General features: G+C 38.2%; 4 protein-coding genes across 8 annotated transcripts; 2 read left to right on the plus strand and 2 right to left on the minus strand.

Moving 5' to 3' along the window:
* Window positions 1-1055: 1055 nt before the first annotated feature.
* Window positions 1056-3542, plus strand: LOC112468224 (SH3 and cysteine-rich domain-containing protein 3-like; the record flags this gene model as incomplete). Its single annotated transcript, XM_025037323.1, has 3 exons — window positions 1056-1084; window positions 1383-1563; window positions 3371-3542. Coding segments are annotated over 3 exons (357 nt in total), but the record flags the coding sequence as incomplete, so codon positions are not given.
* A 34-nt stretch (window positions 3543-3576) lies between these two features.
* Window positions 3577-6577, plus strand: LOC112468220. Its single transcript, XM_025037312.1, has one exon. It carries the CDS (start codon window positions 3593-3595, stop codon window positions 4385-4387), a length of 795 nt encoding a protein of 264 aa, XP_024893080.1. The 5' UTR covers window positions 3577-3592; the 3' UTR covers window positions 4388-6577.
* A 1281-nt stretch (window positions 6578-7858) lies between these two features.
* Window positions 7859-12597, minus strand: LOC112468217 (chitinase-like protein Idgf4). 3 transcript variants are annotated; one of them, XM_025037305.1, is made up of 8 exons: window positions 12530-12597; window positions 11671-11761; window positions 11068-11197; window positions 9982-10232; window positions 9471-9774; window positions 9174-9336; window positions 9037-9078; window positions 7859-8591 (listed from the first exon to the last, which is right to left on the minus strand). In XM_025037305.1, exons 1-8 carry the CDS (start codon window positions 12580-12582, stop codon window positions 8129-8131), a joined length of 1497 nt encoding a protein of 498 aa, XP_024893073.1. In that variant the 5' UTR covers window positions 12583-12597; the 3' UTR covers window positions 7859-8128. The 3 variants fall into 3 exon arrangements, with proteins under 3 accessions (XP_024893073.1, XP_024893074.1, XP_024893075.1); XM_025037306.1 differs by lacking the exon at window positions 9037-9078; XM_025037307.1 differs by lacking the exon at window positions 12530-12597 and having other exon boundaries at window positions 11664-11752.
* Window positions 12598-15678: 3081 nt separating this feature from the next.
* Window positions 15679-22736, minus strand: LOC112468219 (Golgi integral membrane protein 4-like). Of its 3 annotated transcripts, XM_025037309.1 has the most exons (7): window positions 22554-22736; window positions 21749-22224; window positions 21384-21509; window positions 21090-21254; window positions 17618-18069; window positions 17322-17431; window positions 15679-17241 (listed from the first exon to the last, which is right to left on the minus strand). In XM_025037309.1, exons 1-7 carry the CDS (start codon window positions 22732-22734, stop codon window positions 17222-17224), a joined length of 1530 nt encoding a protein of 509 aa, XP_024893077.1. In that variant the 5' UTR covers window positions 22735-22736; the 3' UTR covers window positions 15679-17221. The 3 variants fall into 3 exon arrangements, with proteins under 3 accessions (XP_024893077.1, XP_024893078.1, XP_024893076.1); XM_025037310.1 differs by lacking the exon at window positions 21090-21254; XM_025037308.1 differs by having other exon boundaries at window positions 21090-21509.
* Between the last annotated feature and the right edge of the window lie 3608 nt (window positions 22737-26344).

Raw genomic sequence — 26344 nt, forward strand, 5'->3', positions numbered from 1 at the left:
GCCAATCACAGTCTCAAAAACTTAAGGCATTAACGTAAGCGGCAGCAAATCCAAACTGTTGATTTTCTTACTGCTAACGTTTTACTGCTTAAGTTTTTCTATGTGCCAAGGCCCTAAAAAGCCTAAAGGCCATCGCACACAAAATGCATAGCTGCATAAGCGTAGCATAAAACCGCTAAACCAATGAGCATCCACAGTATAAAATCGCCATACTAATTTACATAAGATGCTCATTGGTCCAGCGGTCTTAAGCCGGTTCTACAATATGTTGCAAACGATAGCAACTGCTAGTTGAAAAGTGTTATTTCCACGTCGCACTTGTCAATTGCGGTTGTCAAAAGAGAGTTGGCGAACTTTTAACTTTTTTGGCGACAATAACTGGCAATCGGCAATGATCAGAATTAATTAACACTTTTTAACTAGCAGTTGCCATCGTTTGCATGACGTATTGTAGAACCGGCTTTATGCTATGCTTATCCAGCCTATGCAATTTTAGGTGCATTCCGATATTCACTGTCAGTACTGGAAGTCTATATGTTTCTATAGTTTACGTCACGATATAGATTTTCAGTACTGACCAGTACTGACACTACTGACAGTAGTTGCTGACAGTAAATATCGGAATGCAGCTTTTGTGTGCAATGGCTTTAACAACACGGCACGGCGATTGTTTACTTTTCGACGGTTATCCGTTATCATAGCGAGCGTCGCGATTGTGTCCCGAATATCGTATATATTGTATTATGACCTAGTTTACATCGATCACTTGATACGCGTATTAAATAGTAAATAACTAGTAAATAAGTCTGATTATTGGCTGATCAGTTCAAATATACTATTTGATACGCGTATCAAGAGATCGGTGTAAACTAGGCCTATATAAGTACGCTGCGGCGAGGCGAGTCAGTTCGAAACGGGAACGTGACGCGTACGCGACTAACTTCATAGTGACGCTGTACCTATACCTTGAAACTTGAAACGTGAAGAGCGATGAAGCAATAATTATCAACATCGTGAAGATACATTGAATAAAACCGCTAAACGTTTTTCGGTTTTCTAGTTGCAATCTTTTCCTTATAACAAGGTTAGTTCAAACTCAAATCATTTCCTTGACCTGATATTATTATAAAAATAACATTCTTATTCAAGGTCTGTATTTCTAATTTCTACAGTGCAAGCTTGCAAATTTTAATTAGAATGAAAATGGCAATGCGACGAGTCGAGCAGTGTCTCACGGACTAGAGTGTGGCGAATTAAGAACTCGAAAATGAGTGCGGCTAGCTATGTTTATAACGTGTGCAAGTTAACGTTCGTTACCGTTTTATTTATCCGATTTACATAGAATGTTGATTTATATACATATGCGTGCCTCGTGATTACAGGGCCGGTTACAAGATCACGGTGATCGACAAATCGGAGAAGGACTGGTGGAAAGGCAAGTGTCTCGGTGGCCGTGCCGGTTATTTCCCAAGTGCATACGTTATGCGGGTCGAATCCGGTCAGAGGACTCTTCAGGTAACGCGCAACTTGCAGCTGGCTGATCAAACCCTCCTACGAGATCAGGTATTTGTATGTGTTTTGCATGTGGATGTTAGAAACTCCTCAAAACGATCCGCGAAGTACAGTCGACGGTTCCTTATTCGCTGATTTATTCATTCGCGGATGCATGCAATATTCATACGTGACCACGCGATTCTTTATTCGCGATTGTACTTTGATCATTGCCGCTTTAACCCTTAAGTGGCGCGCAACTTTTGCATATATTCAAAGCGACTTTTCGATTCGTGTACTCTCCCTTATGAAGTTCGAAACTGAAAACGCGCGGCTTTGCATATTTGTAAAGGGCCTTCTCTGCGTGTACTTTTGCTTGGTCAAAAAAGGTAAAAAGGATAAAAAGGGCTTAGGGATAAAAAGAGTTCAAAGAGTCAAAAGAGTTCAAATTAGTAAAGAAGGAATTTTTTAAATGTTCTTTTAGGATTTCTCAAGCAGTCATTATTTATTTAAAAAATACTCAGAATGCTACAAAAAATTGCGCATTTAAAGAACAAGAATGCGAGATGTCATGGACAGTATATAGAACAGCGCTATCTCGCTTTTTCACGGAGTGTGTTTTGTTTCAAAGGCAATTAAAGGCTTGCAGAAGCACTTGTTTAATGAGTCAAAGAGACGGGATTCAATCTTTGCATTCAGCATGTATACTACGCTACACATTGAGTTCGTGTCGTATTTTGTAAAGAATTATAAAAAAATAAAGATGAGCAAATTAAGAGAAAAAAAAATAATGCCACACATAAAAGACACTGGGCACAGGAATTAATATAAGCTTTTCCACTATTTTTGTAGATTTTTTTGTAGACAACGATCCATCTAAAGGAAAGAAATTTTAGTTTTAAAAGGACAATAGAGGAGACATAATAATGGTTGATTACATGAATCATTTTAAAAAGCTGCAGCATGCAAAGCAGATCAAAATAACTAAACTTTTTAAACCAGTTAACAACTGAAATTAATTAAAATTATATATTAAATACGTTCATTATACATATAATATTTCATATTTTATTATTTTAAATAAAATTAATAGTGTTCTCTTGAATTTTTTCTTCAATATAATTTTTTTTAACGTGTATCCCATATACTACCATACATTTAACCATTCCGTGGATTTCGTATTCGCGATAGTTCCTGTCGGGTAACTCTCGCGAATAAGGAGCGTCGACTGTATTCAGATAAAAAGATAACTTGATTGCCAATTTCAATGGTTCAGTTTGTATTGTCTTTTACTCGCATTAATATTTGTTAAAATTTTGTTGTATTTAAAAAAGCAAGAAGGATAATTTTAGTCAAGATATTAGTTGGATAATTTTAGAAGAAAAATTTTAATTAAGAAATTAGTTGGACATGTTACATATTTATTTGCATTACGTTGTTTATTATTTACATTGATTATTTTTAATCAATGAGCTGTAAGATTTTTTTTAAGATTCATTAATCTTTAAATATCTCAATAATTAAGCCTAAAAATTAACTTATACAAAAATCTACATAAAATTTCTATTTCAATCTCTTAAATCACTAAGGACGTATCAATAATAGATAGTAATAGTAAAAAACGTATCATTTTAAACAAAAAAATCTGTTTAGTCTATATTTATAGAAACTCTTGTTTTTTTTAATTCTTAACGTTATCCACAATCTCTATAAAAATTGTATCAGATTTATTCCGTAAATTTGCTTTTTATTTAAAAAATTCCGGTATATGTAATTTCAATGGGAATCTTCTTTTATATCTATTAAATATCTCGTTGTTTCCAAATCCTTAACGTAATCCGCGACTCAATCCTTTCGTTCCGTTACACAATGTACGTAGATCGTGATCCAAGTGGGCGAAGAGGTGGACGGGGTGGCGATGGTGAGATGCGCCGCGGATGTGCGTTCCGCTGATCACACGGGCAAGGAGGGAGACGTTATCTACAAGGAGATCCTCTGTCCCCTCAAGTACCTGCAGGAGGTGTGACAGCAGCCTTATCGTCACCAGATCGTGCGCGGCGGTAGCGCGATCGCTAGCAACGAGCGTCGCCGTTGCGCCGATATGCGCGATCGTTTCTCGGCGCGTCGTCACGTCGCCGAGAAATATTACGATTGTCTGCAGTGCGCCGAGCAGTGTCGTCACGTGGACAACAACAACCCCGGCGGGAACAACAACAATAACTACAGCAACAACAATAACGGCAAGAATGACGTGGGGGCCGTGCCCGTCGGTCATCGGATCCGCGGCAATTATCGTTTGCCCGCTTCGGGCGCGGAACTGTATCTCGACGAGGAGGCGCCGACGTCTCCTGACGAACTCCGGCGATTTCGAAGCGCGAGAAACAGCCTGAGCAAATCCCTGGCGAGGCATCAGTCCGCGCACCTGACACCGGCCAAGAAGAGGTCCTCGTTGGCACGACCGGTTCGCGTCCACGACTCCTTCGTGCAGCCGAGGCGGCCGATGGCCGAGGAGGACGATTATCATCAGGATCCGCAGCGCGATCGGCAGACGAGCTCGTGCAAGAATCCGTGGTGGTGGGAGCGTCGGGATCACCAAGAGCCTAACACGTCGAGCTACACCTATCATCGGGACGCCGAGGACGGTAGCGCCGGTTGGCCTATTCGCCTGCGGCTCGAGCAGATGCTGGAGCTGACGCTGCCGCAGACCAAGCGCAAGAAGAAGAAAAAGAAGAAGAAAAAGACGGCGGCGACGGCGACGGCGACGATGATGCTGATGAAGCAGCAGCAGCGCGCCAGGCACAGCTTCAAGGATACCGAGAGGCTCCTCAAAGTACTCAGCATTAACAATGTGGACCAAGATAATAGGTACAACGTCAAACGATGTTCCGTCATGTAGAGATTAGGGTAAGGGAGAAAAAGAGAAGGGGGAGAGAGAAAAAAAAAGAAAGGAAAGAAATAAAAAAAGCGTAGGAGACACCGTAGGACTCTCTGATATACGCTCGTATCTGGAATCCCGCTTTCGGGCGTTATTCGCGGCCGAATGGAGCGGAGCCGCGAAGATCGAAGCTTCGAGTCTGCTTTCGTTTACTCAATAATTTTCGGTAAGTTTTATTTTTTTTATTTAAATTCTCTGCTTCAGAGTTAGAACGCGGGGAGAGAAACGAGAAGTCGCAGCGCGACGGAAAATCTCCCGCGTGCATTTATCTTCGTTTCTTTAATCACTTACGTACGAAAATTGTCTGAAAGTTTTATTTGTACTCGTGTTGTTTCGATTTTATTTTTATGTCTTGGGCAATAAGTCACTTTTGTAATAACACTTGTACTAGATGTCGCTAATCGAAAGGGATCTAGAAATATGGATTCATTTTTGTTTCCTTATTTTTGTAATAATTTTGCAATTTGTTTCAATGGCGCCGTTTTCAGTGCCATTAGGGACGAGTAGTTAATAACGAGAAAAATGTCACCGTTACGCGACGGTCGTTTCCGAAGCGTCATTTTTCGATAACCATCGCGGCCTCGATAACGCGCAAAGCACTTAGATACAGAACCGTTTCCATTTTGTTCCTCCCCAGCCCTTTTCTCAGTTTAAGAGATAGAGATTACCTCCTCCTAGCCGCGTATCCGATCCGCTACTCCGGCACCTCGAAATCCAATAGCTCTTGATTGCTTTGATCGGACATTTTTACTTTTATAGGACGAAGTGGTCAGTGTCGCGACCCTCCCAAAAATGAAAAAGCTTAGCAACGAACCTTTATCCATTATTATCGTGTTGTAGTGTGAGGAATGTAGCGTCGTCGCTTGGTTCAAAAGTCGAAATCCACTTATTTATCTCCGTGGCAAGTATATATACGATCGCGCGGAGTTAATTAATCACTCGTACCTGCATCCACGCTAAAGCGAACCAAAAAATTAGCGAGGAAGCGCGAGGAAGAAAGAGAGAAAGTAACAAAAAAACCAATTTCATTCCACTAAACTGCCTGGGATCATCGCGGACGCTAAATCGCGAGCTCCTCTTGCGCGACAGCACCACTCCGAATTATTTTTTATATCGAGGAACATATACCGACGGTATATCATGTCGGGCGCGAAAATTATTCACGGCGGCGTTTGCGAATCCGCTTGTTCGCGATTGATGGAGCGAGCGGATGAAAGAAGTATATCACGCGTACGATGTAGAAAATAGTAGTTTCGAGAAAATGAAATTCCAATAGAAAAATTTATGCTTAGTTTTAAATTTGAAATATTTTAACTTATTGTGTTTTCTCTTTAAAGCTGGCGTTACTAATTATTATTAATTTCGTAACTTGACATGTATAATGAGCCGTTCGCTTTACCTTTAACTTCAGATGATATCATTACGTTATTAAAATAATTACGAATTAATGATATACTTATAAATAACGGTTTACATTTGTGGGAATGAATAAGATTTCGTGATATACCTCCTACGTTCGCTTAGCTCTTCGTGTTGTCTCGTTAACAGCGATCGTCCAGAAAAAGAGAGCAGCAAGTATCTATATACAAACAACGGATGTACAATGTCGTAATCCAAGTGCCATAATTGCGTCGCGGCAGCATTAAAGCCTATTATAAAACCTAAGCATTTGAATGAACGTTCCAGTATTAAGTAACATAACAAACAAGGTGTGTGATTTGACGTAATTCGTGTGACGCGATGATTCGAGATACGCACTCCCCCTCGTCGTGTCGTAGGCAACCCACATTGCATATAAATAAATAGATAAAGAGCGAACCCTTTTCCTGTCCGCGAACGGGAACGTCACGAGGGAGAAGAGTCGGTTCGCGTGAGATGACTGCGCGCTAAAGTCGTATGATTAATAGCGATAAAAGTGAGTACGGTGCAAATCTTGATCGGATCTTATAAATTTTGCAATCGCCAAGGCAGCCAACTGTGTTTTTTCAACACTCATATTTCAATTCATTTCTGTCGTTAATTTGCATTCGTAAGCGTACGCAAAGAAACAACGTCGAATCCTGCGCCACGTTTAATCCTTAAATGCCACACCTCTCAAGAATCTCGTAAATGACATGAGGGGTCTAAAAGACCCCAGCATGAAAAATGTCTCCTTACTCATTGATTTTTTTATCTTTAGTTATGAAAAATTTTTTCAATGTTGTTCAAGGTCTAGAGAATAAAATGCTTATATTATTAAAATTTCAATTTCAACATAGTATAAAAAATTAAGTAAACTGAGTACTGCTAAGTGTACACACTGGTAGGTCAATCACTCAACTATCATCAAAGGGAGCATGAACTCCATTTTTGGCGGGAACATTTGAAAATATATCATTGTAAAGGGTCTGGGGTCCGCTGGACAGCGGGTGGCATTTAACGGGTTAAGACGCGCGCGTCTAAAGTGCATTAACGGGGGACTCCGTCGTGGGTTTTAACACGCGTGGACTTGCGAATCGAAGGCGAGATAATCGTAGACCTATAGAGATATAGAGAGCGGGATTAGGCGAGTATCGTTTCGTTGTATGTTATATATTGTAATGTATTGTCACGAGTGCCCTTCCTTCGTTAACGTAACTGTAACGTCTATCGAATTATCAACGTATAGCGTAGAGACGTAAAGCTGTTTACAAGGCTACCACTCCCAGTATTTTGTAAAGATATATACGTATTACAAGTTTTACGATTACGGGATTACGATCCATCATCGCACGGCGTTCAAGCACGAACGATCGAGACGCGCGATCGCGTACGTATCGCGCGGCGAGCCGAACAAATCGCTCGATAATCTGATCAGATTTACCAGCGACTCACTGTGTGCGTGTCTTTTTTTTCCCTCGTTTTGGATTCACTGTGCCGAGATAGGAGAGAGGAGGTTTGGACTCGAACCGTCGTGAGAATGGCTGCGGATTATTAACTGTGTCCGGTTTGACGTAATCCTCGATGTTGGATATGTTAACGAGTCTATAGTTGCAGGAGAACCTTTGTTATACACCCGTGCAAATGTATCGTTTGGCCGAAAAAATAGACTGCACGAAAAAAATATATTATCTATATAAAAAAATATATGTATCATACATGAATGTTTTTTTTCTCTCGCCGTGCGGCTTCCAGTTTCTCTCATTTTTCTATCCTTTGTCCTTTTCCAGGATCAGCGTCTTCGTCACTTCTTATCTCTCGGAGAACATACAAGTTAAATCAAATCAACAGCAACTTATCTTGTACAAATCAGGTGATAATGTAAAAAGTTGTTTTTATTTTACAGGAAATATTATTTTTAACGCGCAGGTAACAACTGAATTCTTATGAAATATAATTTTTGATGCTCCTGTTCTTTATGAGACGAGCTCGTCCCTCGAAAATAATGGGGGGATTAAGATCAAACTACTTGAATAATAAAGCAGCGATATGTTTTTTATTATCCTCACGTACAATACACCCGAAGCGCCAGCGTAACGATCCTCATTAAAATTCTCTCATTAAAAATTCTCTCGTTAAAAGTCTCGATAACTCTCGCACGTCGGGCAATACATATATAAACACGACCACCGTATTCACGAATCGCGGTCAGGCATCCGAAAGCTTCCTTCGGTCGGGTATCGTTATGGACTTCCGAGATTTCGATTCCGATTACCGTCCGAGATCGAATTCTCCGCTCCGTCTTTACAGCTTGTACTTAGCTCCCCTGACGATCGGGTACTTGTCGCCGGTGCAAACGCCCCGGAAATCGTCCAGCGACAGATCGACGATCGCCACGCCGCCGAGACCCTTGGACTTGACGAACGTGGCCTTGTTGCCGGCGGTGTCCGGATCCTCGTAGCCCGCCCAGATCCCCTCGGCACCGGTCTCACCGTTGTAAGCCTGATAGGCGTAGCTGCCGTACTTCTTGGACGGGTCGCCGACACGTCGCAGCCGTCCCGCCGCGTGCTCGGTCAGCCTGGAGCACATCTCGGCGTAGGACAGCAGCCCCGGCTCGTTGGTGTTGGGCCCGGGTGCGCCCGGACCGTCGGTCACGATCGGCGGCACGCCGGAAATCTGGCTGTCGGACGTCAGTTTCCACGTGCGAGCGTACGTGGGAATGCCGACGACGATCTTGCTGCCGGGAGTTCCGTTCTCCAACCAGTACCTGCGGGGTTTTTGCTCTTGTTATTCCGATGTTATTCTTATCGGGCTGTAAAAAGCGTTGTGTGCGTTGTGCGAAAAGTCCTCGCTTTTAACGAGACAAAGGGAGCGTACCGAGGCACCCAGTATAAAAAGAAACATTTACATAAACGTAAATGTGACATAATTGTTTGACATAATTGTTTAGCTTCTGGAATATTTATAAATGTTAATGAACAAATATTAAGCAGTATAATCGATCCGATAAAAGAGATGAATTATGCATCGTAATTTATAAACTTACGAATAATGAATTAAGCGTGGGAGAAAGTAGAATTCAATATGAAAATTCAACATAGAAAAATCAATGAAGTTAAAAAAATAGGATTGCGTGGTAAATTCGTTAAGCGGAGTAAATTTGCTGCGTTTTAAAATAATAAGTGCGTTGAGGGGGGAAAAGGTATGTTTACCTTGCCACAGCATCAATATTGTCATCTCCCTCGCGTCCGTAACTGCCATAAATTGATCACGTTATATATGTTAAACTACATTTTGTTGACGATACGGAAAAATAATGCATAGGAACGCGGAAAGAAGCAGGCTTTACCGTGTCGCAACGTCGACATTGTCTTCCGCCACGCGTCCGTAACTGGCGTAAATTGGCGCTGGGAAGTCGGCCTCCTTCGCGCTGCGTTCTGGTGTTTTCTGATCGAAAGCGAAAAGATGCACGGCTTCGATGTTGGGCGCCAACAATCTGGCGTCGTAGTAGACTAAAAAAAAATGTATAATTGCATATTAAACATTTATTAAAAAAAACAATTTACATACAATTGTAGTAACATTATGACTATAAACAATTATTGTTAATATACGATTACTGATTTTGCCCGCGTAAGATACTAACCGGTAGAGTTAACGTGAGGCAACACCGTGATGGTCAGAGCCTTGAATCTCGGTCTGAGTTGCGACTTGAGGTCGCGCACCAAGATTGTGAAACCGTCGCGGTGTTCCTGCTCCTTGTCGTCCTTGAATTTCCCGTAGCCGAGTTTCTTCTTGAGACCATGCCAGATGGATCCAAGAGTGCTGCGCTGCTTCTTGGGCTTGACCGGTGGGAACTGCCACGCCAGATCGATTCCGTCGAAATCGTAGTCGTTCAGCAGCCGATTGACGGAATTGATAAACCTCGTTCTGCCTTCCGCAGTCTCGGTCTATCGATCCCAAAAATTTCCATCATTCTGCTTAATTCTTTATTTAATCGCTTGCCGATTATGGCAATTTTTAATTTTATTTTGTTCCTGAATCTTCAGATCGCTTATTGTCAGATGTAAAAGATTTTGTTTCAACACTTTTTCATTAAATATGGAAAATTGTCACGCGAAACAATAAGATCGTAATACTGATATATTGTTACTCACCAACACGAGGTACTTATGCTCCTCGTCGTAAGGATCGGAGTTTCCTCCGACGCTCAGGTAAATCTTCAGATCGGGAAACTGTCGTTTCAGCTGCGTGGCGAGTCTATAATAGGAATAACCCGATCCGGTATCTAAGCTCGGCGAGCCGGGAACAATCTCAAAGTCGGAATTTATGTGAGCGTATCCGTAAATAAGGTGAGTACAAAGAGATAAAGCGGGTCTGACATCCTCAATTTGGAACTTTGCTGGACCTTCGAAAACGAAAAAAGTTTTATAAATATAAATATATCAATAAATAATTTAACTGAAAAATTAAAGGTTAAAAACGTAAACAAAATCACATTTAGAGAATTTAGAATCGCATTTTTAATTTAAGACATTATATCGACTTCCAATTTTGAATTGCCACATGAAATGTCTATGTTAGATTTACACTGCTGTTCGCGATATGTTTGACTTTCATGTCTATCGCAGCACAAACACAAGTGCCGGCGAACTCTTCAATAAATACAAGCCGGAGAGAAGTTTTGATGTTGCTGGTTTTTTAGATATTTTAATAACAGGAAATATTATATAGAAATGATCGAAAAAGGATTTTAACGTAGTTTTCCTATAATTATTTTAATTTTTTAAAGTTAGGTATATAAAATAACAATGATAATATTTAACGATGATATGTGCACATCAATTACAATTTTAATAAAACCCGAATTCATGAAAATTATATTTAACTTTTGCTATTGTGCCACCTAAAATTTGAAAAAGGGCAAATCAATTATCTTTCCTCAAACGATTCCCTTTAAACAATTAACTTTTGTGAATCGATGATAAAAAGTTATATTTAATTACGTTATTTAAAAGAGAATAATACGCGTTTTATTTTTTATTATTCTCGTATAATAAAATTAGAAAACGTTATACACCAAATTTCTTATATAAAGAGATTTCACACGCTCGATAACTTCTAATTTCCAAGAAGCAATTGTCGAGGAAATCGTTTTTCTTTAATCTAATCCACAGGATCATGAATATTCTTGAAATAGACTCCATACGTCGCAAAAGTATGAGTAATATAACTGGCCTCACCTTGCCTCTCGTAAGCGGTACTGTTCCAATAACAAACCACTTTGTTGTGCTCGTTAGGATCTACACCGAAAACCGCCTGGATACACAGCACCGCGAAAACGGTGAAAAGTAATGTCTTCATCCTCGCTGTCTAGAATCGTTAATATTCCGTAATTAATCCAATCGATCGAACGAATACTAAATCGACATTGGTTTACATCGGCACGATAGTAATATGTGATAACACTTCACCCGTGCAATTTTTTCGAAACGAAAGCGAGCCGAAATAATTTATTACCTAAAAGTGGCACTATATTATATGATCACAATTATAGTTTAACAAAGAAATAATACAGAAAATTGAACGATTTTTGAACAATAATACGATTGACATATCGAAGAATTTTTCTTATTCTTTTTTATATGTTTAATTCTTCATTACTTTATTTTATCTCTTCAAACGATGATTTAGCAGTCTTTCTATTTTTAATCTTTGACGTAATAATCGTTTCGTAACATTTCGCGCGTTTATTTGATACTAGATCGTGTTTTTAAAAATTTTAATATGCTTTTTTTCTGTATTTTATATTTAATTATTCCAAATATTCTCTACTCACGTCTTGCCTTCAGTAACGAAAGGAGCACACTGGCGCGCGCTTGCCGCTTGTCAGGGACTTTGAAACCTCGATCCGATCTTCGGTTTGAGTAGTGGGGCCTAGGCGATATTACGTCAGTCCCGTGATCGTTCATAAGCGAGTTTCGTCGTTGTATTAGTACATATATGTATATACAAGGTGGTCCACGTGCAGTGGATTTCTTTAGAAATTATGAAGGACGTCCACATCCATTTTTAAAACTTTTAATATTATTTTTAGAATTTCGACACATTTAAGAAAATTCTGATTTTTCCCCAAAAAAACGATCTAGAGTTTCTAATACATTTCGAGAGTAATTCTGGCAATTAACAATCGAACGATAGAAGCAAGAATGAAAAAGTTGCGAAGTTTCTTTTAGTCCTTGGAAAAAAATTTCCCAAAATTTTCACGAATCACGAACATTTTTCAAGAGTCTGGCTTTTGTGTGTGCGTGGATCACCTTGTATACAATATGCCGTGTATCTTCAACAGCGAGGTGTGCTCCACGAGAATTCAGATGAACGGTCGAAACTCACGCACACACCAAGCCTCCAAGGTCGAAGGTTGCCGAGTGAAACAGTATCGCTAAGAGAGACGAGCCGACGAGTAAACGAACGGAGCTATATCGACATTATCTGTGTTGTTAGTAATTATCGCGTATTTCTCGTAAATCAAACGATAGCCAGGAAATTAGCGCAGGATTTATCAACGTGGCTGTTTTCGGGAACGTGACATCTGATACTCCGCTTTTCTTTGCCGCATTTCTCGTATAGAACTTATGAATAAATGTATGGAAATTTTCATTAAATTCTGATATATTCGACAAAAAGGGAGCAACAGATATTTACCTTATATACCTTTGCCCTCCGAGAAGTATTGAATTTTGAGGACGAGGCTTCATCCCTTATACAGAAGGCTTTAAAGGATCGATCGTCGAAGCATACATAAATGATTCGCGGTGGTTTCCCGGTTTTATTCCGAGACACTTTGTGCATAAAATTCGCGCATTTACATCGACGAGCATTCTCCGATTTGCAAATAATATTAACGCAACTCGGTTAAAATAAAACCTGTGCGGTCGGCTAAAATCACACGTTACAAATGTATTCCGCGATACAAAATCATTCTTGCGGAAAGTCGGTGAATCATGAAATATCGACGCAAATTCATTCGATGAAGTTACGTAAATTCCTAATCTTTAAATTCGGGGGGAGCGACGTTATAACAGTTACACTTCTCATATTATGGTTATAATAATAAGCAATGTAATTATATTACATTTTTATTAAATTATGTGATGTTAATGATTACATCAATTACATTCACGTTGCATTTCTTCCTAATTTGGCCGTATCTCGCCTATTCATTTTAGCGCATGCATGTTTTACGCCTCGTTTTTATGAACCTCCAAATTTCGAATGTCTTACGTATAATTCATAATTTTATGAAATAAATTAATTCCCGTCAAATTGCTCTCAATTTGCCTATTTTTTTAACACGTAATGGTGACTCAATGCGGTCATGCAACCTTGCACGAAGGTCGCTGGTACGTGAGCTCTTCTAATCTATGAGAAGACTCATAAGAGGATAATTGAAAACAACCACTTAGCACATTCGTAGACACGCTGACGTGAGCATCTCGTCTAAGCACTGCAACGTGACTACCTGCGACGTCTCCAAAACCACAGCAATGCTACTCGTGTGGCGAATCTTGTCGAAATAATCCTCCGCGATCGAAAGTCTTCGATATATCCTATTAATTACATTGTAATTCTCTCCTCGTTGTAATTCATTGCAATTCAATCCTCTCGCGAATAATAAAGCGCAAATGTATTATAATTTGACATCAAATGCATGGTTCTTTTACTTTGATATTAAATATCTTTCTTCCTTATGATAAAACAATTTAAGTGGAAAAAAAGAAATGTTTTCGTTTTCTTAATTTGATGTATTTAAATTTAAAATCGTAAAATGTACAAAATTTTATTTATAATGTATATCCGATAATATTTATTATAACATAATTTTTTTTTCGTAAATTTGTAATTATCAGAAACTAGACATTTTTATGAGAGATATATAATTTTCAAATAAAACCAAATCCCAAAAGTACCAGATAATTTTTCAATCAGACGGTTACGAAATAATTGAAACGTTAATGCAAACTTCTCTTAGGTATTCATTGGATTCGTTGGGCAACAACGCGAGAGCGCTAGGCGAGCGAAACTACTGCAGAACATTTGATAGCCAGGGGAAATTATCGAGTTAAAAAAGATTAAAATGATGATCGTGCACGCACAAATCTAGAGTGTGGTGTTTGCGTTCTCGATTCCGCTGCAAGAACTTGTCTGAGGCACGGTTCACCGAGAACAAGGTCCGCGACGATAACCCGGGCAAAAGATTACTAAATAAATAAACTGTTTCTCTTATATTCCGAGCGAGAAACGTGGAAACTATGTGTTGAAAGTACTTTCAACACACATGAACAATTTTTCTAGATGTTATACGAATACGGATACAAGAAGCGGGGCGATGAAAAGTGCAGCGACAGAGTATTTTCATGCTTTTAATATTGCATAACAAAGTGGAAGGAATGAAGAATACAATGCTTGTTTGCATTTATTTATAAATTGCGGACATTGTTCTGTAACTTCATCAAATGAGAGAAAAGATGTCACGAACTATTTTAGAAATAAATATGTTTCCTAGAGAGAAAAACCGAAAAAAATTTATCAGGAAAGCTAGATAAGAAATTATGGTATGTACTCGTTAGAAATATTAATCAGAGTATATAATACCTAAAATTAAAACAAACTATAAATTGAAGTTTTCGATTATATTTATCGTTCTTCGATTACGAGAAGTAGAATCTCTATAAAATAATGTATTTAATAAAGACTCAAAATAATAAAGATCTCTGATAGATTTGATTACATTTTTACGGGAATTGTTCCAACTGCAAAAACGATGGTTTTTCACATAGCAGGCAAAAGAAAAAAGTCTTGTACATTATTGATATATATGTAGATCAATTCTGAGAACCGACAGAGTTGTAAGATGCTGTTGCTTATGTAATACGTATGCGAGTCATAAATAACCAGCAAATGACATTTAACATGATATATTTATGCTATGCTCTGAGATAAATACGTACGTAAAAAGATTCTTTTCAAATGATAAAACGTCATCGAGTAACTAAATTTTTTTTTGTACAAAATGTTTTACTCCTCGTTCATTATTTTTTTAGCGTTATTATTCTTTTATCAATCTGAGATCGATTTTTCCAATTTAGTGAAAGCGTTAAAAGAGATTTATCGAGACCATTTATCGCTGCCCTCTCCAATTTTTAATACTGTATATTTGAGATTAAATCAGAATTAAATTATTAAAATAAACTTCTAAAAATAGCTGAAGAATGTAATCTTGTTATTTCCATGTAATCCTCTAGGGTTTAATTCACGAAAAATATTCTTTTCTTAATTCTTTATAATCTAACAATTATTGGAATCTTAATACTTTTCGCTAACAAGGAAAAATCGACTTCAAACTGAGTATATTAAAAGAGACACACTCTGTGCATCTAAATTTTATTTTTATGCGTATTTATACTTATTAATTTTCAAAATTAAGATCATTTTGATTCACGCATTTTTCGCAAAGTATTTTCAAAAAAACTTCAAAAAAGAGGTTTTCATCAGCAATCGCCAACAGACGACGAAATAACGCTTATTCGATCCAGAAGTAATAATACCTTCGCGTTTCTAACCAAAAGCTGATTTCGACTCGGACCATGAAAAAGTAAACGCGCACGTTTCGTCGACATCGGAAATGTACGTGACTATGTTCAAATCATTAATAATTCAATCTTGAGTTATCGATTCAGCTGATAACCCATTATTATTATATTGCTCGAAGCGAATCTTAATTTATTTCTAAAAGCAGCAGGTTTGCTGGGAAGTTATTGATTTGCGGGAAATTCTCTAAAAAGATGGAGAAGTCTGTTTTTCAGACGTTTTTATTACGAAAAGAACGTTATGTACATTTATCGTCTCTCTGTATATGTGTATGTATATATGTATATATATAATGTATAACTAAAAATATAGAACTATAACAAAACATACTACGCTCATCATGGCCTCTTTAACTAATATAATAATTCTTTCGCGGTTAAGTTTTCAACGCTTAATTTGATCAGTTAAGTCAAAACTCTTCAGATTTTCGGCAAGAACAAAATAAATAAAATGTAAATATTCTTCTATCGATCGCTGTTATTACGACGATTGCAGCAAATGTTAACTTGACAATACATCGATTTGTCGGTATATAAACATCTACCGTATATATAATGATATGTTTATATACCAATTCGACAATATGTCTATTTTTAATTTCACTTAAAACAGATGGGCATAATTTGCGATCGATAGCGACAGCAGACATCGATAAATGGATATACAAGATTAAAATAATTCAACTAATGTAAATTGTTTTAACGAAGCTGATAAAATCGGTTGTTGATGTGCCATTGTCGCCGTGATAATGGTACTACAAAAGGTTTAGATTGCAACAGTAGGAGTAACTTTATACTATATAAAAACTCTGTTACGATGTGTCGTGATGTACTAAGTCATTTATAAGTAAAATTTCTTTAACATGGCCAGATAATTTTATGTAATTACTTAAATTACTCTCTTTTTGCATTTATACATTTTACATTTATACAAATAACATAAACGCTGATGTTATCACACGTAAATCACATTTAAGTTTTCATACGTAACTCATAAATTATTATTTAATCGATATTAAAAGAAGTAATTCGAGATTAGCACCCCTTCATAATTCACGATAACATATTTTTATTATTGTAACGCAAATTAATCTTAATGTGTGAATACTAAATGGTTTCCGAGGTATTTTTACCTCGTACGCGTTACTACGTTATAAAGTTAATTCTGCTGGTGCAATCCAAATCTAAATTAACACATTTGTAACAAAGTCACGCGAGTGTCTCAAATAATAAACGCGATTAAGTCACTCGACTCGTGCACGGTAGATCTTAATCTAGAAAAATACAGTCTATCTTTTTTCTTCTTCTTCGAAATGCGTCACACTAGTTTATTCTGAACCTTCTGAAATTACCCAGAACCGCGCCTAAGTCTTCGTCGAACGCTTAGATGCGCTTGACGATATTTGTACCGTGTATATACAATCATATATCGATACTTAGATTAAAATCTTGTACAAGAGTTTTCGTACGAAAGGTAAAGATGAATCGAATCCCTGCTAGTTCCTCGTGAGACGTCACACATCGAATGATTCGTACAGATTATAATACACAATAAGTATTCTTCGCTGATTAAACCCGAACGATCGTGAATATCGGTCAGGTCAGGTCAGATCGGGTCAGGTCGTTTGACTATTTTTCAGCCGACTTCCTTCTTGTACCGCTCAGTCAGCGCGTCCCGTTAAAAAACATTTGAACGACGACGCTGATTTTATTCCCGCTCTTTCCTCGCTTCAACTTATGCGGATATTCAAACATCGTCGCCTTCGTCTGAAATTCAGATTCGAGAATAATTTTGCGATCGCGACATCAATTGCGTTGTCGGATTGATTCGATCGTTCTCAAGTTACCTTCCCCCTCGTCCTCGCCCTCCGCCAGATGAATATCGTTCTTTTGCTGCTCCTTGTCGTAATCGCCGTCGTACTGATCGTCACCACCATTAGCTTGCCCGTCATCCAATCTAAAACCAAAGGATATAATATGATACATTCATTGTAATTGAATAGCTTAGAGAGGAAAATTTTAAAAGATAAAAAATCACTTATATATAATGAAGTTATGTAATCTAAATATTTTATGCGTACTAATAATAAGCATGCTGTTTATTTACACATTATTCAATCGCGATAAAAATACCGGAGCTCACCCAGGAACTCGATTGAGTTCTTCGCCGACCTCCTGTACCCCAGGTCCCACCCTCAACCAAGCGTCTTTCGCTCTCCTCTCGACCTGCTCGCCAACGTGTCGCGCGGGAGGATTTGCAACAAACGGTGGGTCCAGATTGCCAGGTTCGACTATCGGTTCCTTCTCCTCTTTGTCATCCGCCGCGTTCGCCGGGGCGAGTTTCGGCGGCGGTGGCTGCAAATTGTGAACCGCCGCCGCGTCCTCCCGCTTTCGGATCTCTTCCTCGCGCTTCTCCTTATCCGCGTCGTCGTTCTGCTCGATCATTTCCGGTATTGGCAATACGCCGACCGGCACCTTGACTTTCGACAGCGGTCTGGCTGGTAGCGGCGCGGGCTTGTCGACGACAGACGGCGATACCAGATTGGCGTTGCTCGCTACAGTGGTATTCTCCGCTTTTCGTGAACTCGCCACGCTCTGAAAAAAATTGTTTACACCATTACACACGGTACAATGCAGTTGTTCGACGGGCGCAGGCGGAAACCGTTGATGTTGTGACGTCTTACTTATTCAATCTTTGCGATTATATAATGTTACGGTAGAACCGGTTATAGCGGCAATTGTCATTTCTCGAAATACGCTAGAAATTACGAAACTACGATATTTTTCATCTTCCATTCCATCCTGACATTATGCATCGATAAATCATTGACAATCTCGCTATATAAATCCTCCACACTGTAGTGTTGCGTGAAAAGTTTATTAACATCAAATAAATAATTAGCATTAAATAAATAATTTGTCTAATAATGATAAACCACAAAAAAAGTTGTAAATGCAGTGCACGACACAGCAATTCTATGTATCGAGCTAACTACAGTTGGAAGTTATATTATTTAGCAATCCAAAGAGCAGAAAAGCTACACTATATAAATAAAAACAAGCTTTTTTTACAGTTCGACAAATTTTCAAGCATTTATTTAGCGCGGCTAAAGGCAATAGTCTTGAACAACATAAATTAATTAGCGGCGATACAGTAAAAGCGCGATGCAGAAGCTGATAATAGTTACATAGGTCGTTACGAGGTTGCTAATAAAAATGCAAGCGAATAAACGTAATAACAATTTATTAATGCATCGTAGAACACAGATTTACAGGCACATTCAGTACGGCTCTCGAGCCATTTTATTACACGTATACATGAACAGGTTTTTTATTTCCAATAATGAAAGAGCGAGGTAAAGAAGATAAGAGATCGGTCGAAAAGATTATATACACGAATAGAATCTTTTTAAGTAGTAATTTATTTAAATGAATAATATTTATTTAATATATGTATTTAATTTAATAAAATCTCTGTAAATATTCTTCTAGTAGGTATTCTTTAAACACCCAACATTTATTAGATTATGTAACGATAAAAATATCTATAAAACTGTGCAAACAGTACAATAGTCAATAGAACGTCTAAATACACGTCTATAAGATTATGACAACATTTTTGTTTGAGTAACTTTTGGGGAGATTTTTTAATAAAATACCTAATAAAAATATTTTAAGGCATAATGACATTTACTGTTAGAGAATTTTACGAGAACTTCCATATACGATTCGGAATTTGATCAGTGCATGTATAATGTTAACAGCTTCCGCATTGATAATAATGTAATAATACGCGAACTCTGTGTCAGCGTATATATATATATATATATATATTTTTTTTTGTATATATATATATATAAAATAATAAACGATAGGAACGGTCTGCTATTGTAATAAATAATATATAAACGTTGTTAATAATAGGCAATATTACTATATATTAAATATCACTTGCGACTAAAACAATTTAACCCCTTGACTGCAGATGACAAAAATTCTCGTCATTTGGACTTTGCGTTCAGTGCCACGAAAATGCATTTCTCTTCATGAAATTTTTGTTATATTACAAGTGTGATTTTATCATTGAAGCAAAGTGTAACTAGATTTTTGGGTACGCTGAATCGATTTTTGAGTCCGATTTGTAAAATGTTGCTTCGGAAAAAATGGCTGTCAAGAAAATAAAAATTATCGAATATTCTCATTAGATTTTGTTATATCAAGTTTTACAATGAACCAATGACTAATACAAGGTACATTTAGGAATTTTTGAGTATGCTGAACATAATTTTGAAGTCATACTTGAAAAAAATGTTTAAACAGTTTTATGACAAAAGTTGTCATAAAAGTTTATGACAAATTTTTTGTTTAATTTGACCTGAAATTCGTCAACACCATCAGCCCCTTATATAAACTTTCATTAATTTTCGAGAATCTTTTGCTTTTGGTATTTAGGATTACTTGAAAATGGTGTGGCACTCAAGGAGTTAAAACCGCTGAAAAATTACAGATTTCATTCGTTAACAATACATCAAACGTATTTTTCAGAAATTATGGAATAGTAATCAAGCAAATAGATAACTTTTTTCGTTTCTTTATTACGCATTGTTAGTTAGAATGATTCTTCTTGCAAATTATTGTACACTGCAAAAATTATATATGTAATAATTTACAAGAAAAATTATTTTAACCATAAGTAATAAATATTTAAAGAAAAAGAATAATGAGATAACTCGACAAGTAATTTTGCTTCATTACATGCATATAAAACTATGCGCATAAATAATACTACATATATTATTTTTTTCTCAAGCTTAGCACAAATTTTGCGTGTAATATAAAGCAATACTAGAGAAAGATTACAATAAAAAAATTTTTTTTCGAGAAGATACGAATACAAAAAAAGAGAAAACTATTCTAACTCTATATTTTGACGATAACACTAATATTCACCCCAAAAGCATACAGAACTGTTAGAGAAAAAGCAATTAGTCATAAAATATAAATATTTGTTTGTTACCAATGTTTTGTTATTTAAAAAATAAAATAGTAACTTTGATTTAAACAACTAATTAGATCTTTCCTACCAATCCGTGCATAATTGCGTAAAAAATATTTTATTAATAAACAATGAAGTAATCATTCATTAGTAATATAACAATTGGATAATTTGTGGTTTACTTTATTAATAAAATAATTATCATCAACAATCATAATTTATTAATAAAGATAATTTCTATACATAATTGCGACATCGCAAAAAATCTTTTACGCAACTCACGTATTAAAACTCAAAGAATTTAACTCAAATTATACGACCGTTCCCGACAAGTTAAAAATAGTCCGACCACAAACACGTAACAATGAGTTAAATGCAAAGCTTAACGAATTCCGCTATGGGGTACATCACGATTGAGAATCCCATCTACTCTTTCCTGCAGATTCTGCAGTTCGTCAGCCTCTACATGAGCTTTGACACCGGTTGATCGACCAGACGCTACCGTGGACGCTCGCTCGACGCCAGGTTGTGCCAACGGTTGCTCGGCTTGCGAACCCGGCACCGCCGAAGCGTTATCATTCGAACTGTTGTCGTCTCGATTCAGCGGCGGCGACATTACCTGTTTTCTTTGCTCTTCTTCAAGGCCATTCTTCTCATCGTCCATAACGTTTGGACGCTCGACAACGTCTTTCTGTTGCTTTTGCTGTAAGTCGTTAGCCGAGGGTTCGCGCTGCTCGCCGATCTCTTTCACTTCGCCCGGGCCAGCTGGAACGATGTTGCCATTCTGCTGAACGAACCTAATATCGTTGGCCGGCTCGTTGGCATCGTCGTTTAACGTCTTTTCCACCGAAGGAGTCGCTCCTCCGACTGCGCGACGATCATGAGACACGTATGGTGGCTGCGGCGCACTTACCTGTTGCTGTTGCTGCTGTGGCGCCGGAATCGGTTGCGAATCTTCTTTCTGTAACGCCGATTGCGACACCGACGCTCGTGGAGTCACCAAAACTGAACTAGGAGATGTACTTCTAGCATAGAATTTCTGAAATCCATATAAGAACAATCACGTGTGTTTATATAACTGTCTCGATTCTTCTCTTGCAATTTTGAATACTTAAAAGAAAATATAAATCACTACTAGCTTGGCAAATAAGCATACATATGTTTGTTTTCTAATAAGATGCAATTTATCCCATATATAAAATATAACTATTAAGTGCCTTATTTTTATAATTGACGCTAATATTAAATTATGTTGCTTTTAGGAAACGAGTGACGTACCTTGGCGCTCTCCAATTCGCGTCTGAGCTGGAAGATCTCCTTCCTAAGATGGTCGACGGTACTACCGGTATTGTCCCTATTTTGCATCAGCTCGTTGTACTTTTCTTGCAGCCTGGTCTTCTCGTCATCTGTTTCCAGGTACTTGGTTTTCAAGTGCTCCAGAGCCTTAAATTTGTCCTCCTGAGCCTGCCGGATGCGAGCGCGTAAGTCCTGCAGCGTCGATTCTAGCCTATTGGTCTCGTCCAACGCCTGCTTCTCGCGCTTCTTGCACTCCTCCTGCAAGTCCCGATGCTCCGTCTGCAGGAGCCTGTAGGTCTGCTGAAGCGAATTAAACCTCTGCATCGCCTCTATACTGTCCTTGTCGCGCAGAGACTTCTCCCGCGACGCGCGTTGCTGCAACTCCTGCTTCACCGCGGCGTTCGAGCTCTTCTCCTCGGCCAAGGACTTCTCCAGCCGTACTTTGTACTCAAATATTACTGAAAAGATCGTATATTATCACGTTACCGATAAGTCCAGGTGTGAGTGGCTAAATCAGAAGGAGTTTAATTGCTTAATGTAATCCGCAATTAACAAATTTATAAAAATGGAATACGAATATGTAATTCATTGTAAATTTAAAATCTGCGTATTAAGATCTTATTTCCCGCAACAAATCCTCCACTCTGGAATAGGAGTAGTTTAAAATCCTGGGGTATTTATCGTTATTCAATATCTTCTAGCAGTTTAAATATTAACACAATTCGATTTCGACTTCAATCTTCGACAGCATTTAGTTATTTACGTCCTACGTATGTATTGAGCTTACCTTGTAGTTGAGCAGCGAGAGATTCTTGCTGATGCAGGCATTGCACTTGCATTTCTTGAAGCCTGGTCATCTCCGAGATGGTGTTGCGATACACGATCATTGTCAGGACAACCACCACTGCGCAGCCCCCGTACAAAGCCAGGCGGCCACCACGGCCTCTGCCAAGCCGCGAACCGGTCATCACTGTCGACAGGAAAAAGTTCGTTATAACGTTATCTATTATGAAAACAAGGTTGGTGCATTGACGAGCGGAATCATATCAGTGCAATCACAGAATCATACACGCGTGTACTTGGCGTGATATAAATATGTATAACGTAACGAGATACGAGTACTCCCTCGCATTGTCGCCGCTATCCATAAAAAACGTGTTTAGCGGCTTTAAATCGTGCGGTTAAATTCTGCCGGACTTATCCTATCATTGTAATTACGGTAATGCATGACTTCTAATTTCTAGCGCAAGTTCGATACGTCTTATCGTCGAAGTTAGCCAACAACTAACAAAAATCCGTCAACAGACGCAAGAATAAAAAACATCTTCAAGGTAACTGTCAACGAGACAAACCAAAATATCAGGTAGAGAGGGTACGTGTCTATTTGCTTGAATATAATTAAAGCTACGTGCATGCACTTCGTTATTGTTCGGCGTTTAATTATAATTATTGTTTGTATTCTACAATTTTATCAGAGAAATATCAAATATTGTTTACACGCTTTGACGATTTGCCGCGTATACGAAGTTCAGTTTTCGAAGTGTCGTCCCGTAATGTAATGGAATATACATCAAAAGCGACGGTGATCGTAATTAAAGACACAGCAAAAATATTAAATAAGTTCGCGGGGCGAGAAGAGGAAAAATAATTACTGAGTATGTCTCGTTCCAATTTCTTCAGGAGCAATGACATAAAATTATTTAAAAAATACTCGCTCCCTTTAAACTAAAATAAAACGAGCAAAATATAATTTATTATCTATTATCTTCCTCTGATATTTATAATACGTAATTTGTTATAATTTATCATTATTAAATATTAATATGAAATATCATTTTGATAAAGGATTATAGATAAGCAAACGAAATTAAATTGCTCGTCGATCAACAGATAAAAAGTTTCTCCCCGAAGATTGTCGCATTACATAGTCACTATTTGCGAATATTATTTACCGTTCTATAGATGTCTAGTAAACAGAGTAACAAAGAGGAATAAAAAGATATTAGATACTGGTATAAAATAGGATGAACGAAAAAGAAACGGAAGGGGGTATCAGGGTCGAACATCCAGATATTATTAGTATAATTTACGAAACAGCCTCGTTGGCCTCGTTAGTCCAACGAATCGTTTAGCTTTCACTTTCGTTCCTTTTCGTCAGTATCGTCCTACTGCCATTCATGCAGCCGCGGAAAAAACGGAGAAACGTCGCTCAAGTGTCTTTTGTCTTAGTCGGAGCTCTAGATAGAAATTCGCAAAACCTAGCCACGCGCTATTTAAATCCTTCACTCTTTGCATATATCCGTTTTAGTTGCGTTTTATTAAAAGAAGGAAAAAATATTGAAATCAATTGACAAAAAGTATCGCAAAAAATCGAAGATTGACTAAAACAATTAAAATCTATCTTGTCCCTATTAAAGAGATTAAATTTTGTATTTAACATTATAACAATATATAAAAATTTCAAAATCTATTTAAAATTTCTTAATTAGGCACACTTTCGCTAAAAAGTTTTTGATTTTTTTTATTGTCGTAAAATATCTCCGATATACGCAAGAACGATACATTCTGATAATAAATGCTATTCGTAATAAATATTAAAGCACATGCGGTTGATCATAATAAATTCGCAAGCGAAATAACATTAATCTGAAAGACTGCGCCCTAAAAGAAATATTTAGACACTTTGTCAATCAATCCTGGCTGATTCCGAGGATTAAGATTAGCTCCTTTCGCGCGCGAATACAGATCTCTCCCAATCCATCTGTCTTTCGTACCGGCGCGGCGCTTCGCCCTCTTTTTCGCGACCCAGGCGTATTAATGAGTTTTCGCCGAGCAGAAACGGGAGGATTTGCGCGGGTAGGCGAAGCGGAGAGAGGCGCGGCGGCGGGTCGGCTACTTAGCAGCTGGATTCGAGTTCACTGACATTTCGGAGCACGCGCGATACGGAGTCCTGTTTTATTCGCAAACACGACGGCAATGACAACACAACAGCATATACCGTCAACGACGAAAACGACGACGAAGGGGACAACAACGAAGAGGAGGAAGACGACGACAACGAACGAGGAAGACCACGACGCGTCCACGCGCGCACGTGTACCGTTCGCGCGGAAACGTGACGCTCGCTCGCTCGCTCGCGGATTCGATCCCGTATGTGCCATGCATCTGGCATTGTGCCATCACGCAGGGCGCGGAAGCATCGCCGCCGATATATGTATATGTATATATATGGTCTCTCTTCGAATGTGCACACGCAGGGAATACCGAGTCATTTAAGATAATTTTCAGGATCTAGTTCTGCGAGTGTGGGAACCGGCGTCACACGAATGTCGAGCAGATTGGATTTGAAACATTCACTCCGCGATGCACGCGGAGCGCCTCGACGTTCTGACTTGGCAATTAACCGGCAGCAGGATCCACGTAACTGTTTATTAATCAGCGAACTAAATGCATATAGATTGCGCTAAAATGCGTACAGCCGACAGCTGCGAAAACATCGTGATACTGGCGAGCGTCGCTGAACGAAGCGCGCTGTGTGCGCTGCATATCTACATAATGAATTGTTGACATTATTGTCCCACTGTTGACGTTGTAATGCTAGACAGAATATAGCATTGAGAAATTACAGTAGGTATATACTGGTGTGGTACAACCGAACATATTATAGTCCTCGCTGATTGCAACGCGGATAAGATTCGTGACGTTGAAATCGAGATCCTCGTATAATTCAATAACTATAAGAATCCTGGGTTTTTACTTAAAAATTAATTTCAGAATGGCCTGGTAAGGTATTCGTATTTTCTTCCTAATCATCCTGTAACAAGTAATAACGGGAAAGACCGCGATATTCTTTCTCTCTAAAAAAAAAGTCATAGAATTCATTTATTCGTCGACTGTTGCGGTATAGTGGCTTCAGAAGACACTTTGATAGTTGCCGATATAGTCGTTTACAGCTGACAGAAACCGTTTTGTCCGCATTGTGTATATGCTTTTGACCCATTATGTTCACGTTGTTTATCTCTTTCACCTACGGTTTATCTCTTTAACTTCCAGAAGAATAATATCTATCTATCTTTTTATCTATCCAATTAGAAGTCGCCTCGCGCGCAATTATTACACTCTTAGATTAGATCCGCTTGCATCGCATACACCGTATATATGCGCGCACATACTTTTCCTTTTACTCCGCTCGTACTTTTTTAATACTAATTTTCTTCTTTTCTTCCGCTCGAGCCCCCTCCCACGTTTGTTTCATCTTCAAAGCGAAAAAAGACGCATGCAACAAGATGTGCCAATAATATCGCAATACCATTTTCTTGGTATACCATACACTACCGTTCAAAAGTTTGGAAGCACTACTTTTTCGAGAAAAACAAAGCAAGTGGTGCTAATGCTTCCAAAGAAAAATGTCATATGAGGAACTTTAATGTCCGTTTTAACTATTGAACGCAGTATTATTTGTTTCTAATCATTTTTCACAAGAAAGTGTTTCATTAAAAAAATTTTACCAAGTGAACACGCTATGCCATTGTTCTGTTATGAAGAAAGACCAAGTTTTCATGGTTTGAGTAAAATATA

This window comes from Temnothorax curvispinosus, unplaced genomic scaffold (assembly GCF_003070985.1).
Source record: "Temnothorax curvispinosus isolate PA1 unplaced genomic scaffold, ASM307098v1 QBEX01018231.1, whole genome shotgun sequence".
Taxonomy (NCBI): Eukaryota; Metazoa; Arthropoda; class Insecta; order Hymenoptera; family Formicidae; genus Temnothorax; species Temnothorax curvispinosus.

Bases quoted from the DNA above. Each gene is read 5' to 3' on its own strand.
- LOC112468220 (XM_025037312.1), top strand. From the start codon at position 3,593: ATGCGCGATCGTTTCTCGGCGCGTCGTCACGTCGCCGAGAAATATTAC.
- LOC112468217 (XM_025037305.1), bottom strand. From the start codon at position 12,582: ATGAAGCCTCGTCCTCAAAATTCAATACTTCTCGGAGGGCAAAGGTAT. The intron at 11,762-12,529 runs GTAAATATCTGT...AATATCGCCTAG, and splicing joins GGAGGGCAAAGGTATATAAG to GCCCCACTACTCAAACCGAA. The intron at 10,233-11,067 runs GTGAGGCCAGTT...TCGTTTTCGAAG, and splicing joins TACCGCTTACGAGAGGCAAG to GTCCAGCAAAGTTCCAAATT.
- LOC112468219 (XM_025037308.1), bottom strand. From the start codon at position 22,734: ATGACCGGTTCGCGGCTTGGCAGAGGCCGTGGTGGCCGCCTGGCTTTG. The intron at 22,225-22,553 runs GTAAGCTCAATA...CGATCTTTTCAG, and splicing joins TCTCGCTGCTCAACTACAAG to TAATATTTGAGTACAAAGTA. The intron at 21,510-21,748 runs GTACGTCACTCG...TATGGATTTCAG, and splicing joins GCGAATTGGAGAGCGCCAAG to AAATTCTATGCTAGAAGTAC.